Source organism: Amblyomma americanum, chromosome 2 (genome assembly GCF_052857255.1).
Source record: "Amblyomma americanum isolate KBUSLIRL-KWMA chromosome 2, ASM5285725v1, whole genome shotgun sequence".
Lineage (NCBI taxonomy): Eukaryota > Metazoa > Arthropoda > Arachnida > Ixodida > Ixodidae > Amblyomma > Amblyomma americanum.
The window spans coordinates 152678074-152694004 of NC_135498.1; the positions used below are offsets into that span (position 1 = coordinate 152678074).

Below are 15931 nucleotides of genomic sequence, written 5' to 3' on the forward strand. Positions count from 1 at the left end.
TACTTGCGAACATTCAGTCCTTAAGCGTGAGTGAGACTGCACGGTTCGCTGTTTCTATGTGCTCCATACCGGGGCACTGCCACTTTTCACGCTCAAGAGTTTGTAAAGTTCCAAAAGGCTCCAAAGCTTCCACAATCCTCCGTGCTTCATATAGCGCGAGAGCCAAAGAAGCTTAAACTTCAAGTTTTTGGTGTCCGGGTCAAACACGATACAGTTTAGACTTTTGACGTGAAACTCTGCTTTGTCAATAAGCTTCTGTTTGAGGTACCGCTCTCGAAAGTAACCATTCAAACGTGGCTGATTTGGTACTCGCCAATACACAGAATCTTACGGAGGTCCAGAACCTGCGCGAGCGCGTCTCGGAAGTTGGGGGCACGGTATGGGCGACCCTTGAGGCCAGCATGCAGAAAGATGGTGTTGAGGACAACATAACCGGTAAGAATTCAAGAGAGGACAACTTTGTACGAGTTCGTGGCAACTTAAGTTGTCGGGAGACCTCCGCTAACGGCCGATGCGGTGTTTCCAGCTTGAAGCATTTCAAGACGCAGCGGTTCAAAACTGTTTACTCTTCCTTTTCCGGTATACGCTTTCATAGAGATTAGCAGCTCTTACAGTGTTCTTCTTGGTTTTGGGCACTGTTGGCTTCCTTCATATGTCATAGCGAGCACCTCATTTCCCTTCTCTTGCCTGCTTAATTGCGTCATCTCGTGGTCACTATCACTAAGACGACAGTCAGCGGTTTTGAACACATATAAATGCTTTCATTACGAGTTCCGCGGCGCTTCCTGCGTAGGTTTCGCAAATTTCTGTCGTTTAACTCCACAGATCGCTGCCGCGTTAGTTGGCACAGCTCAGTAAATGATGAAACAGTCTAGAACTCAGCTGCACGATACGGATAATGTTCGCTCGGAAGCAATTTCATGGTGCACGGTATCTTGAAGACGCGCCCTTCATGAACGAGATAACTGCGGTCCTCCTGCGTCATTATTTGCATTATAAATGATGTGAAGCTTCACTTGAGCGCTCGTCGAAGAATTTGGCACAGTATCAGAACTGCAATAGGAAGTATTTAGAGTGATATTCCGCGGCGAATCGATAAGATTTACGAGATCTGACAAAACTGTTTTCCTTGAACTGAAGTACCGCTCGTTTCGGCGAAGCGTTGTTCCTCGGCAGATCGCTATTTTGAAATGGATTTACCAAAATGACAATGGCAGCTCCGGAGGGCGTAAAATACTTAGCGATAGCGCTATGTTTCAGATAAATAGCGACAATTACAAGACAGTCACTTCTGATTTGCATACATAAAATTTTGCTTTCGCTGAATGGTACTTATTCAGAACTTTTGCTGAGACATATCGCTTCTGTTCTACAGCTGAAAAGGAGAGCTCGTTAGGCGGAATCAGGGGCGGACCTAGTTTGCGTCAGATACGGGTCGTAGGTGACAATATAGCTCCGCTGCATAACAAAACCAAAAAAAAAATCATATACGTCGCCCAACTCCTGGCCGCAGAGAGAGTGCAGTGGCAAGTGTACTCTTTGCCGAAGGAGTTGTTTCACTCGTTAGGGAATTTGGAGTAGTAGAATGCTAATATAGAGAGTAAGGTAGCCGGTATACTCTATCGTAGAGAGTATCAGCTCTTAGAGTGTGCTTCTTGGTTTTGGTGACTGTTGGCTTCCTTCATAAGTCTCAGCGAGCTCCTCATTTTTCTTCCCTTGCCTGCTCAATTGCGTAATCTTGTAGACGTGCGTCTCTAAGCGTATTCTTACTTTGAATGAGTTGTCTTGTAATCTCCCCACATCACTTCTTCCTCATTGAAGGAACTGCGGGAATGTGCAGAGATGAGTTTTCTAGTCGCTGCTCTTAATAGCCGCAGAGGCGGCTGCTAGCGAAAGCATAGCAATCAGGTTTATGCGCCTTTGTATGCATAGATAAAGATTATTAGCACACATGCAGCATTTTACTCCACAGAAATGCTTGCAGTGCGTCTGCATTTATGTTGGCAATAAATGCTGGAGCATTTGCCACCGCTATCGCTATGATATGGGATAGACACTACGCTAAAGCTTCTGACGTTCTGCAGCGCTAACCGGAAAGCCATGCGCCCGGTAACACAATAAACGGGGATTTAAACACGGCAACGGTATGCTAAAATTCTCCCATTTCTCATCCATATGTTAATGAAATCCGGTAAAGTGAACAGGGCATTCCCTTGGTAGTTAAGGATCGGTTTAAGTTTTTCGTTGCGGGCAGGCGGTGAAAAATGTGCGGAATTTTACTTGCAATATCGTCCGCCAGGATGAAGATGATGTGCGGGCGCTTTTCGGCAGCTCGAACACTTGACAGCACCAGACAGGCGACTGCAGCCACGATCATCCTGAAACATGTTTATGTGACGTATGTGCATCAGGACCCAGCAAAGGTGCAAAGGAGCCCATAAATGCGAAAAGGCGGCAGGCATTTTGTAATCCCTTCGCAGAGAAGTGACCGCAATGTCTGGACAACACGCTTCTTCACCCTACTTCTACAGCGTTGTCACTAGCGAGGTGGTGAACGCACGAGTTTTTGGTCCCTTAATTATTCGGAGCTAACAGCGCCATTTGTGCTCCTATCACACCTACTCCGGAATGAGACACTTCGGACAACACCAAACTTTTCGTGGCCCCTCAAAACTGGGTTCCTTAAGAAGCAGTCGTTGGTGCCTTCAAGCGTACTGTCTACAATGTAAATGAATATAACAGTAACTAGCTGGCGACCATACGAAGTAATGCAATAAATCTGCGCTAAGAGATTGGCTGTAGGCTAACTGTCGCTTTTACACTGAACACATATCCATTTCATCTGATTTTCATTCTGCCGTCGCTTTTTCGTCTGAAGGGTGCAAGTGGGTAGAAGCAGGAGGTGGGCAGGTGGTTTGCGCTTCTGGAGGGTGGAGGCTTCATTAGCCGATGCTTCACACGCTGCTGTGTTGACGGAATGATGATCATACTGCTGCTGTTTTGAAGCTGCATATAGTGCATATTCATAATCAGAAAGAGTTTTAACGCTGGACCATTAAGGGCCTCTTCAGCGAAAATTCCAGGTTGGTCGTAAAGATGGCTACATCACACGGCGGTGTGATTTAACCATCACACCACCGTGTGATGGGGGCGGGAGCTACTTTGTGCTTCATTATGGAGATATAGCGCTAACTTGTACTGATACGACATACACAGAACGGAAACGAACGAAGCGCGTGCTCTCAGCTAAGTTTATTGGATAGGATGTGGCGTTTTTATACAGAATCAGAAGTAGCTAAACAAGAGAGAGTGAATCGTTTTGCGTCGCAGTAGGAACACTGTCACACTTATACTTTTAATCTGGCCAAAGACCTCAACCTATCTGTTTTGCTATCTTCGAGGGCCACTAATGGTGTGCTGATGCAATTTTCAGTTCCAGCGGTCCTAATCTTGCATGCTTCGATAACCTTTCTCTCTGAGTTTGTTTTTGCGCTACCTGTAGGCTGTTGGTGTCGCCCAGATGAGGTTTGCGCCCTTTCGTGTTTTTTGTTCTTGCTTTACCTGAGATGGTGGTGGTATTATGGCTAGGTTTCTCTTTGCAGTGGTGACAGTGGGTAGCCAAGTGTGCAGGGTGCGTTATCCAGACACACGTGCTGGGGTGTTCCTTTAATATAGTTTTGATGCACATTGCGGTTTGCCCGGTGTACCTCCTACCGCATTTTAACGGTGTGTTGTACAGAGCGTCTGTGTCGCACTCAACTTATATCGTGGGCTATTTCTCACGGCAGGATGCTTTCTTCTGTCGTCTTCTTTTTTATTCTACATAGTCCCAAGAGGTTTTTCGGGGCAGGAAAGACGAGGATGCCGTGTTTGCCTACTATTTTTTACAGGCCGTTTGTCACGTTACGAATGTACTGCTGAATTGATTTTTGAAGAAAGGAAATGGTGCAGTATCTGTCTTGCATATCGGCGGACACCTGAACCGCGCCGCAAGGGAAGAGATAAAGGAGGGAATGAAAGAAGAAAGGAAGAAAGAGGTGCCGTAGTGGAGGGCTCCGGAATAATTTCAACCGCTTGGGGATCTTTAACGTGCACTGACATCGCACAGCAGACGGATGCCTTACCGTTTCGCCTCCATCAAAACGCTGCCGCCGCGGTCGGGTTGGAACCCGGGAACACCTGATCAGTAGCCGAGCGCCCTAAACACTGTGCCACCGAGTCGGGTGCTGAATGATTGACCGCACATTTTTCTCAGTTTCTTCTTCTTTCCAGTTTTTCTTTCTGATTGTCCTTTGCGGAGTCTTTTATGCGAATAAAGTTATTAAAACGTCCGGATAGCCGATTTCTTTGAGCCTGGAAAACTGAGCATCAAGGCGTTTCTACACCATAGGTTCGAACGTCATTTCGGTGGCTAGTAACACGCAGGAGAAAGCGATTGATCTCTGAATAAGCTTCCAATGTTCCGAGGCCTATCGGAGGGTGGCTTTTCCCACTCTGGTCCTGTATTAACAAAAGGTTTGCAGGCTGCTTTCCGTGATCTCAAGGTCCAGAAATCATCCTTGACTCTTCACGCAGTTCGTGCGTGAAGCCGAATCCGACGAAGGCGTGTTGGAAGGCTTGCGTGATTGCCTTTGTGTCCACCTAGCTTGCCCGCCTGTTCTTGAGCGGGCGGCTCTCGCTTGAAAAGACGCAGCCATGGTTCCACTATACGTGCTCAAATGTCGCACCTGGTCGCAGCCCTAACGTCTGAAAATTATGTTCCATAGCGCAGCAAAAACTCAGGGGACAAAAACAAGCGCTAACTTCCACTAAGGTTTTATTTGGTGCGCACAGAAGTTATAAATGAAGAAAAAAAGGTACGTGTCAGATTAGACAAGATAATTTGTGAACAACAACCTTAAAAAGGAAAAGGCAGCACGTTTCAGCGATTGGCATACTGCCCTGAGTCTAAAAATGCCATATCTTTCTTTGTAAGCGACAATGACGGACTGCTGACGCAGCTTTCAGGTCTAGCTCTTTCGATTGCGGTGGCCTCGATAATTTCTCTTCTTAATCTATCGGCATTTCTGCCAATCACCTCGCATTCTTTAAAACCAGGCTTGCATTTATGAGCACCACAGTGCCGTGCCAAATTGCTGGAACCGCCATCCCTAACTTCCCTATGGTGCTCGCTTAACCGCTCATTAAGGCATCTGCCTGACTGACCAATGTACGCCTTGCCTCATGTATAAATTCTGTGTGCACCAAATAGAGCCTAAGTGGAAGTTGGCGCTTTTGTTTGCTCCCTGAGTTCTTGCTGCGCTATGGAACATAGCGCATACCTACTAGCCCAAGCCATCACCTTGTTAAGTCTTAAAATTCTGTGCATACTCTAACGCTATTTCCCGTTAGCGTTCTGCGCATGCGCACTCGGGACCCGCGTTCTCTTGCTAAGGAGGCAATCACGCAAAGTCCGCAATACTAAAACTCTATATTGTCCGGCGCCTACGCACTGGCGACCCGCTATTCTCCTAGCAGATAGGGTCATCATATTGTCACGCACTAGAAGATAATGTAGGAAGTGGCGCGGCACGGAACGCTCGGGCTAGACCCAATGCCATTAAATCATTCCATCGCCATCTGTCATGTAGTCCTGTCCTCACTTGCTTGCCGTCACGTAACAATTGGAGGAGGTGCGGAGTGCATCCTCATCCTGGTCCTGGAGCTTGGCGTCCTGCGTGTGCCGTGATCGTCGGTCGTGTGTTGCTGTCCGCACCACTCGGCAGTGCCCCAGCCCCACCAGACCAGAACCGACCACGTCGTTCACCCCAGCCCCGTCCCCCGCACCGTCCAGAAGACACAACTTGACGACGCCGCTGCAACTCGAACCTATGACCCCACCGATCCGAAAAGCCGCCAACATGTTCGAACACAGCCCCTGCCCATGCCGTTCGGTGTATTCATGGGCCTCGACCGTCGGCTCAAGGTGACCTAGCTACGGCCCGGAAGCTTCCTGGACCAGCGCTCATCTGATCGTCCTATGCTCATCTCTTTCATCGTGACGGCAAGCCCTGCATATTCTTCTATGTTCATCGCTCCTCTCAATCCCATCGTCACGTCCTGGGTTTCTCCTTCACGGCCGTTCTTCTAGTTCACGCGATTGGGACGATCGCTCGGCAGCCCCGGGTAATGTCACGGACAAGAAGACGACAAAGTGGGCAGTGGTACAATGATAAACTCCATTTCTTCGGCGAACCGCGCCGGTTTTGCACGCGCCCTTCTCTCCCTGCATCGTGCTGGAGAGCGCGTACCCGCGTCTATATTGCATGTGTTATAGAAGATAGGATGCGCCGGCTACGGCGGCAGCCTTCGGGATCACGGGGAGTCGCGTCTCTCCAGCAGAGGAGAAATCCAGCGCTAGCGCCGAGGAACAAACTCCAGCCTGGGTTTCCATCACAGAGATCTTGAGTTAGCATGTTCGTACTATTTTGGAAAGAAACGAAAGTGTGGGCAAAAGAAGGCACCGCGTGCGCACTGGTTGCCTTTTGCCGTTGATACACAGAATGTCTGAAACAGGAAACACACCTTTGTTGCGCCCCAAAAAATTGGCTGTGGTTTAACTACTGTTGAACCTAGTTAGAGAGCGAGAGCTCTTGTGTATCGGGCAGATATACACGTGGCTTGGAGTCTGCAACGTTGAGTGCACTCCGGATAACTTCGCTACTCGCTTAATTGGAACATCTGTAATTTACACGCTCATAATTAATTCATTCATGTACGCCTCAGTACACATCTCGAAGATACGATTCTATACTTCGTCTCACAAGATGTTTGCAGCACTACGGAAGGTAGAGCTCTCTCGTCCAATCAGGGCTGCAGAAACGCAGAAAATAGTCCCTCGAATATTTGAGGAGTGTATGACTATTAATCAAAACAATAGGCATTGCAACTAAAAACATGATTTGGACAGGTATATTTAAATGGTAGGGAGTGTTTCAATCACTGGTGAAATTACCAGACAAAGCCCGTACGGACACAGCTCTGCGGAGGCCTGCTGCGAGGTAGTGATGCGTCGCCACTTTCCAACATGGCGTCGGACGAGTCTGTTGTGTCTCCTGTGTGCTCTACACCGACAGTGCGCTGTTTCCCCAAGCAGGCGAAGCAGGTGGCTTTAAATGTTCTTGAAGCGCTTCGCGTCGATTGCGGGGGCAGTTGGAGTACAAATGCGCTCATCAAGAGGACGGCAAAACTATGGCCTCCGAGATCACCCGTTGAAGAGCGAGCGCGCGCTCATAATCTCGGAGGCTTTAAGTGTGGAGGCGCAGGTCGCTCTGAGGGCGCCAGATGGCGCCAGGTGAAATTGTCGCCCTTTTCAAGTCCCATTTTGGGGGTCTGAACTTAACCTGTGAACGGCCGAGAGGCAAGGATGTTCAGTTTTTGGACGTACTTTTTAGTTTTGAACAAACCCACCTCTGTTGGACGTACAACCCTCGCTCTAAGAAAGGTCTTCTTCCGCATGACAGCGCTCACTCGAAATTGATCAAGCGAGGCATTGTTTCTTCTGCCATCCAGGCAGCGCTCACAAAAAGCTGTCCCCATACGATGCAGAGCAGTGTTAACAACCAAGTCCAACGTCTGTACAGTGCTGGCTACTCACCAACACTAGTGAGTAGCGTTTCAGAGACTCTTCTCCAGAAATTGAAAGTGCAAGGAAAAGACGCAGGCAAACTAGAACAGGCCAAACGACCTCCTTTGGCCGTCATCCCGTATCTTCACAAGTTGTCTCACAATTTAAAGAAGGTTGCAAAAAGAAACAACGTAAACCTTGTCTTCTCAGCCCCGTGAAAATTGTCACGAGTGTGTACACTGCTGACAAAGCAAAAGAAAAAGGTTTGCCCTATTAGACATGTAGAACCACTCACACATTGTGCAACCTGTGTCATTTACGAGATTCCCTTGAAGTGTGGTCGCGTGTATATTGGGCAAACCGGCAGGTGTCTCAACGAGAGATTGTTTGAACACCGCCGTAGGGTCCGTAACAAAAGCGGCGGGCACCTGGACGACCATTGCAAGTCTTGCAAAGGCTGCGAACCATGTTACACGCGCACGGTTGTCAGAGCACGGGCGCAGACAGAAAATGAAAGGGTCATCATTGAGGCAAGGATGATAGCCAAAGCTGGAGACAAGTGCGTCAGCACGCCTTCAATTTTACTTACAGACAAGGAGTCCAGTTTTCTAGGCCCACTATAAACACGTCTTTTTTATTCACGTCTGCTTTTAATTCTTGTTCTAGAGAACTTTCAACTTTTTTGACTCAGTTTGACTGTGAACGGTTGACTCAGCTTTTGCGTTGCGTTTTGTATTGTTTTGTTATGCGTTTGGCCCCGACCCTGCTTTTAGCTTCGACTTTTACTTATTGTTCGGTGACTATTTTGTTATTGTCGTCTTCGTTTTGCCTCGTGCTGCATTGGCGGCAAAGGTCGCTGACTGTTCATTTTCCATACGTGCACCTTATGGTTCGTCGTGGTCCTCTCGGTTTTATCGGTTCTTGGCTGACTTTGCGTTACCCAGATATGTATCACTTTGATATTGTGTACTTCGTTTTGTTTTTTTGTATTAGATAGTTGAACGCGTTTGCTATTTACTTGGTCACGTGGGTGTTGGACTGCGTTATATAAGCTGCTCATCTATCTGAATAAATGTGTTGGTAGTCAGCGCCCTGTCCTGTCCACTTCTGTTAGTCCTTGTTTTTTTTCGCGCTCCATTCTTTTACCATGTTCACTGACCAACAAGCCCAAACAGCTGCTTTAGCCCAGCAGCAAAGCGCAAGCCTGCCGTATCGGGACCAATCAGCGCGTGCTCACAGCTCGAGCCACAGGCGCGTAGGAACACACTAATGTAGTGCGCGCCATCCTGATTGGACGAGAGAGCTGTACCTTTCGTAGTGCTGCAAACATCTTGTGAGACGGAGTATAGGACACCTGTGCATTCACTATACTCGCGCCATCTGCTGGACCACCGCCGCACATTGCGTGTTGGGTTTTCAGTGGGTGCCGCATGATGGCGCTACGACTGCACGCCATGCACGAAGGAAATTCACCGGAAACGGTCTTCGTTACTCGCTTAATTTGGATGTATTTATTTACATGCTCAAAATTAAATTACTCATGCACGCCTCAGTACATTACTGTTTGTTAGACATCTGTGCATTCACTTGGTCCACATTCATTCAGTTCGAAGAGTCGCACAGTTGTGGCGTAGTGCAAGCGTCCCCGTCTCGCATGCCGACGGTCCGGTTTTCGGTTCCCACCTACCCTACAATTTTCTTCTATTTTTCATTACCTGAGGCCGTTTCAAGGCCATACTTGCGCCGTAACATTACATTCAAGGTTTCTACGCGAGAAGTGGAGCTTTCGCTGCAAAAGGAGTGGGGAAAGGCTTCCGGCGAGCGTGTGGACAAATAGCGGATACGACACGATATTGCGACTGGCAATATAGCGGCGGGAGCATTACGCAGCGCTGCTGCTTGGAATTGCGCATCTGGTGTGTTCTAAATGTGGACGCATAGCAAGCACAGGGCAGGCAAGTGTTGCCACACCTCGCTTCATCTCGACATTTTATTGTCTGCTGATTTTGCACGTCACGCGCTATCTTCGCTGACTTAATTCGTTTACGCAAACTCGGGGAAAGCTCGGGCGGCCGCTATACTCTAAGCATTGTGCACAGCAGCCCAGGTGTCCACCGGTTGTGTGAAAGTTACTGATGTATTTATTCTTCATCGAACTTTTTACGCATGTGCAGAGCGTTGTCTTCGTTACTTATTCCCTTCATACAACTAGTCGCCGTACAGCGCCCACCCTCTCTACTGTATATCTATGTGTTCGTCACTCATTAGAGCTTCAGAACTTCACCTCCATCACAAATGTTTACCTCTTTTTTTTTCGAGAAATTGACATTGCTTGAAATCGATAATGCATATTTTCCTAAAATTTATACAAAAGTTTCCGAAGCGAGCGTTCGAGGGCTTTCAGAACTGCTTGACGCATACTCGGTCCCAGCTATCGCTACTTGCGAAAATAAGATATTTTCATTAGACCCTGTATTGCACCTGTACATGGCGACCTCTGTCTTATAAAGCTTGGCAGGAACGAACATAACAAAAATTTCTCTGAGTCACTTTGAAGGCCACCGCGGATTTCCTTTGTGAGTTTGGAAACATGCTGGACTTCCGCAAACAGAATCTAAGCCGATTAATTTTGACGCATGAGCTACCAGAAAAAAAATTCTATTGTTTTCGCAAATACGCAACAAGTTTTCTAAGATCCCATTTTTCGCGTGTTATGGACCTTGTGCAAACCTGGTGCACTTTCACCCGACGTATCACCACATTCAAGCCAGTAAAGCGGCACATTGTCAAGTACGGCTGAAAAATGCGCTGAAAAATTCATGCCAGCATTTGATTAAAGGATGTCAAGCACTAGAAAGGACAACTGTCCGATTCTGGGTTCCTACGCCGCCAGTGGTTTTTATGTCAGACGAGCGGCTTCAAAAATTAAAAAAAAGCGTGGCAGTCTGGAAACAAATAAAGCGCAAATAAAGAGCACTATTGCAGAACTTCAGCTGTAATACATCAAATTAGCCACCTCTATCACAACCTATAAAAAAGTTTGGGAAACGAGTAGGCGTTAAAAGTTTCATTTTCGTCTCTAAATTTCCCAGTAATCTGCAACGACACAAACCGGTGTGCAAGCCATGCCAGAAAAGTATTCAAAATTGGCCGCTAGCAACAACAGGCCTCTTGTAATAAGTCAATTGTCCATTCTAACATTTGATTTGCGGAAACAAAAGCGCAAAAACGCCAAAGGGCACGCTAAGCATCTGCGTAATTTGCGCTGAGTTATTAGCATAAACACATTTTTGGCTCATTCGGCTCGCGACACGAAACTAAAAGAAAAATAAGCGTGAAACAAACGTGTAAATGAGCAATAAACACTTGGATAGCTAGGGACAGCGCCCTTGCTGATAGAGATGAAAATTAAATGAGGAGCAGATTCAAAGCACAGACTTCATACAAAACCTGTTTTTCCAGTTCGCTAAACGGCAATGATGCAAACATTTAAGAGCGAACTGAGAGAAATAGCGACGTAGATGTTTTAAAATGGGGTGTCGAGTTCATTCCTGAGAACTAACTGTTATAACGAACTAATTTATGTTGAGTTCTTGTCGAAGTATGCAAAAAGGGGAGACAAAAAATAGTGCAGAAAAGATACGTCGCGGAGGACATTTGTTTTGACTCGTAGCACCACCGAGCACAGACCCCTGTTTCCTGTCTGCAACAGATGTGGCAGAACGCTAAAGATGGATTATTACGGGACGAATAAATACAGAGTGTTTATCTTAACGCTTTGCGCAATGTTTAAAAGTGGGGTTCTTGAGTTGGAAGAGCGCTTTTCTCGGCATACAAATGTCAGCGCTGAAGAACAGCTGAGGTGTTCTGACTAGAAGAATGTCCAACTAATAATGTGTAGTTAACTTTTAACTCTTCCTGTTAGGCCCATTAATTATTGAGAGGCATGTAGCGCACCGTAACTAAGACACATATCGGTTTTTTGGCTATCTTGGAAATTTTGGCTATCTTGTCGAGTTATGTGCAATGGAGAAGTTGCTTTTCCTGGAAGCTTCTCGAAGCGTATCTATTTTGGAGCGATATAGGCAAATTTTTTGCCACAGCGTCGACAGTATTTGAGTTTCTAAAATTCTAAAAACTAATATGAATATTACTTACAGGGGCTGCACTCCACTCAAGAATTAAGGAACCGAAGCGTAATAGTTAAAAGTAAACTAATTACTATTAGTCAACCAGTCTGCTAGTTAGCACGCCTTAGCAGTATTCTGATGTATTACAACGCTGACAATGCAATGCCGGAAAAATCGCTCTTCTAACTCAAAAAGCCTATTTTTAAAAAATTGTGCAAAGTCTCAGGTGATACACCCTGTATAGCAGACAAGAAAACAATGGGCACGCTTCGACAATAGAGCGGAGACTGCCTTTCAGCATGACAAGGCGCTGGTCTAAACAGTTCTGTGGAAAAGCCCGACCCACCTGTTGCAGTTACTGGGCCAAGCGGTTACTCACCTGGAGCTGTGGTTGAGCGGGCAACGTGGCGGCTGCCGCGCAAGCTTCGCAGTCCTCCGTGGTGAGAAGGCCGCTTTCCTGTGCCTGCTCTATTCGACTCCCCGGCCGCCGGCAATTCGCGAGTATTGGCTCAGTCTGCTCCGCGAAACGGCCGCCGTGTCAGGCCGCAGAAATTACCCCTGTCTAGCGCGCTCTACGCTTATAAAATGCGCGGCGGTGTCCTATTGCGCATGCTCCGGCGAATCCCTCCCGAGCGCGTGAGGCGTGCAACTACATCCTCAATTACATATGACGGTATATTAAAGGATTCTATGTGTCTGTTGTGAGCTGCGCAGAGCATACTGAACGATGGCTTCCAGACTGCAGCTATGAGCAAATGATGAGAGAAAATGCACATAGAGTATATTTAGATCGCTTTCCGACCGCAATCAACCTACGAGCTACGGCTTATTGGACTTGCAGGCCGATGACTATGAAACGATCTGGAAGTGAAATCAAATGGAATGATCTTGAGAAATACACAATACAGTAAGGCGTTTACTCCCACAAACGAGTGTTGTTCCTAACGAAGCCGGAAATTAAATGGCGTCGCACTGTGTACGGCGCGTGATCCTTGCAAACGCCTTTCTTAAAGCGAAACGTTGCATTCGCTTCCGCTATGTTACAGCCTCCTTGTGTGGGGCCCGAAGCGGTAATCGTTTCCTCTTCTGAGCAGCCTCCCGTATAGACTATTTTTCAGTTACCATCTCCCCCAGAAAGCTTTCCGTCAAACTCCATTTCAAGAATATTCGCCATGCGTACCGACAGCCCATCATCGCCGAACGTCGTCACTACGTTTTGATGATAGCACACCCAGCTGCGATCACGGATGGCTCAAGTTCAACATAGAGCTCTAAGTTCAAGATATGGTTCTACTGCACCGGTCCGTTTTCTCGCATCTTTGAGGAAGAAACGCAGCAAAAGACCACGGACAAGAATAAGAAGGACAAAACATATAGGGCTTCGGTTTTCATCGTTCCTACCGTTCCTGTTGATAATTTTTATATGCGCCGGTTCTGAAAAACAAAGGAAATCATTTAGGCAAACTTCAGGCGTTCTCTCGAAGTTTGGAGTGGTCGTAGTCATGATCAGTAAATGCCTAAAACCTCATGCAGGAATCCTCGAGGGCAGGGACAGAAAAAAAGGCAAGTATAGAACGAAGATTTATTTGCTCTTCACCACTTTCTATTCAACAGTCCTGAGGAGTTTGCCCACTTTCACCTCTGTACAAATTTCCCTGCTATTCTCCAGTCAATTTGAGATGAGCGATTCAGAGAGACAAGCGAACAACGCGGAGGTCTAGCTGTACAGGCATGTCCATATATTCTAGTAACATATGTGCACGGTCTGTTTCTTTAGAAGCGCGACAAGAATAACTAGCTGTCTTTTATCCCGGTGTGAGGTTGAGAAGCGGTCACATACCCAACTAAAGGATACATGTCCGCACTGCAGAACGATGTGTAGGTCATGTGGTGCCGTCACCCCTAGTCCTCTCCGGCGCGCACTCTCGTTCTCAGCAATCCCTAAAAGTAGTGATCGCAACCTCCACCTTCCGCCGTGTCGCGCCAGGAATGAACGGCTGTTAAACCCTACGATACTTCTCTTGCCAAATTGATGGTACTGACCGAAAGCGGTGTGTCGCTAGATATGGGCAAACAGAAAAGTAAAGGCTGTAGTAAAATACGCTGTTCCTTGCTTTTCACTCACGCACCATCTGACGCTGAAGTTCCGAGGAGAGTTAAGAGAGGCTCCTGTATTCCCCATGCCCATTCTCCCTGCCCCAAGCACAAGTCGCTATATTAGAACCTCTTGCAGCGCTAGATGTCAGCGACGTATGACAGTTTAACGGCGTCCGAAAGCGCTAGCTTTGATGATGCCAGTATCCCGTGATGCGTGGCATGTGGCAAGCGATTCGCGATACGTGATGCCTGGCACAACGTGGCTCTCACTGCGCCATCACTCATTCACACGCTACCATGGCACAGAAGATGGGACAGTTACTTCGAACGTAGGAACGTCGCGGCGAACGTCAGCGCAAGCGATGACACCGTAAAGACACGCAGGTACAAACCCGTGAAGCGGAACGAACAAGTATATAGCAAGGGATCTTGGACAAGCTGGCCAACCACCCCTGGTGCGGCAAGCCAGAGATTTGCCAGGTATCTGACATTAAATCAAATAATGTGATTATCTTTGAAGTACAGACTGCGTATATGCCGATTAACCCGCCTTCGTGAGTTCCCTTGACATCACGAATCCAAAGCTTAATCACCACGAAGGAAAGACGACGCGAGGGAACACCCCGCGCTGCATTTTCCAATCTTCATTCACGGGAAAATATAATCTGAGCCGAAGCACTTTTTCAGTGCCTACTGCGGCGCCTGTATTTCGATGTAGGCGAAACAGAAAAACGCCCGTAGGCTGTGCGATGTCAGGGCACGTTCTATAAGCCCAGATGGTAAAACCTGATCCAAAGTCCTTCATTACGGCGTGCGTCCTAGCCGATGTGTAGCTTCGGCACGTCGGAGTGCACAATTTACAATTTTACAATTTACCGGTGGAAAATTTCCGGACTGGGGATGAGGAGTAGGGCAGGTCACCTTCACATGACTTTACTCCTCACTTGCCAAGTGATGCTCGTATATACCCGAGCTTCTCTGTAGACCCTCCAATGAAACTTCAGCAAGGCTTGTTGTCGGGCCAGTTGGCTTGATATTTGTAATGCCAAGTAGCCCGACAACAACTCGGTTATCTTGTCGTGTCTTCTGTGTTATGCACCTTTGATGGCCTACAATGAAATATTGCCATTAGTTGTAGAAAGGTAACTAGTTGGATATTAAAGTCGTTTTCAAGGCCGCTGCAATTGTTCGATTAATAAGATTTCCGGCGTTATTCAGCTTCCCCGTACGTTACCACCGAATGAACTGATCCCCATCTCCGCGGTACCTTCTGAGAAGCTGCTATCATATAGACCTTTAATGTGACCATAGAACTAATTTCCTGCGGCGCCTTTTTCAATGTCGCCACCGCATGCTTACCCTCGCACCAAACCTTGCACCTTTTGGTGTGCTCTGCTTTGTCGTGCGATCCACCCTTTTTTCAAGGCAACTGATCATATCCTTATGACGTTATACGCCTGAAAGATAGGCAAGTTTAGCGTCATAACCATTGAGAGCGCTCCGCCTTCTGAAGAGTCCCTTCGGATTTACGATGGTATATAGAGAAAAGCCCTGTTCAGACTCAACGTACGGTCGCATGCGCTTCCGGGTCGGCATTTTGGCAACGCTGCATCGCTGCGCCGTTCGCTCCCTGACAGGCGATTATTCGTGCAACGACAACACGAACTGCAGAACGATATATTAGATGCCTTGCTAGCGTCTTCTAGGCCAACGTTGGCATGCAGATCGCCATCTATCTCCGCACCGACCGGTTTGAAGAGAGATTAGATTTTTTTCACTGTAGTCATTGAGACACAGATCAGGTTGATTAAGTGCAACACTGATAGCGTGCTGCGTGCAAGATTGTTCGCAGACAGCCCACATGTGCTCAGTCTAAGCGACGCTGCACGGTTCCGTACTGCATTCCGCACATAAAGCCAAGCCAGCACAGTAGGGGAATTCTCGCTGTAGGCGCGAGCCGAGAGCGGAAGTGTGCATGGTGAATTGCGGTCCAGCCAAGTGAAGTGAGTTCACAGAACTCACTTCACGCCGCGTGCGTTCTGCAGCTGATCTTTCTAAAGGTAGTCGTGTGGCACGGCGCGAATGACACCAAAGGCGA

At 47.5% G+C, this 15931-nt stretch overlaps 1 protein-coding gene across 1 annotated transcript in view; it reads right to left on the reverse strand.

Moving 5' to 3' along the window:
- The window catches only part of LOC144119181 (arylsulfatase B-like), a 56184-nt gene extending 43922 nt beyond the window's left edge, over positions 1 to 12262 (reverse strand). Inside the window, exons 1-2 of the mRNA XM_077651870.1 lie at positions 12116 to 12262; positions 2285 to 2378 (exon numbers count right to left, since the gene is read on the reverse strand). Coding sequence (XP_077507996.1) covers positions 2285 to 2377 — 93 coding nt within the window. The 5' untranslated portion in view covers position 2378; positions 12116 to 12262. The remainder of the gene's footprint in view (positions 1 to 2284; positions 2379 to 12115) is intronic.
- Between the last annotated feature and the right edge of the window lie 3669 nt (positions 12263 to 15931).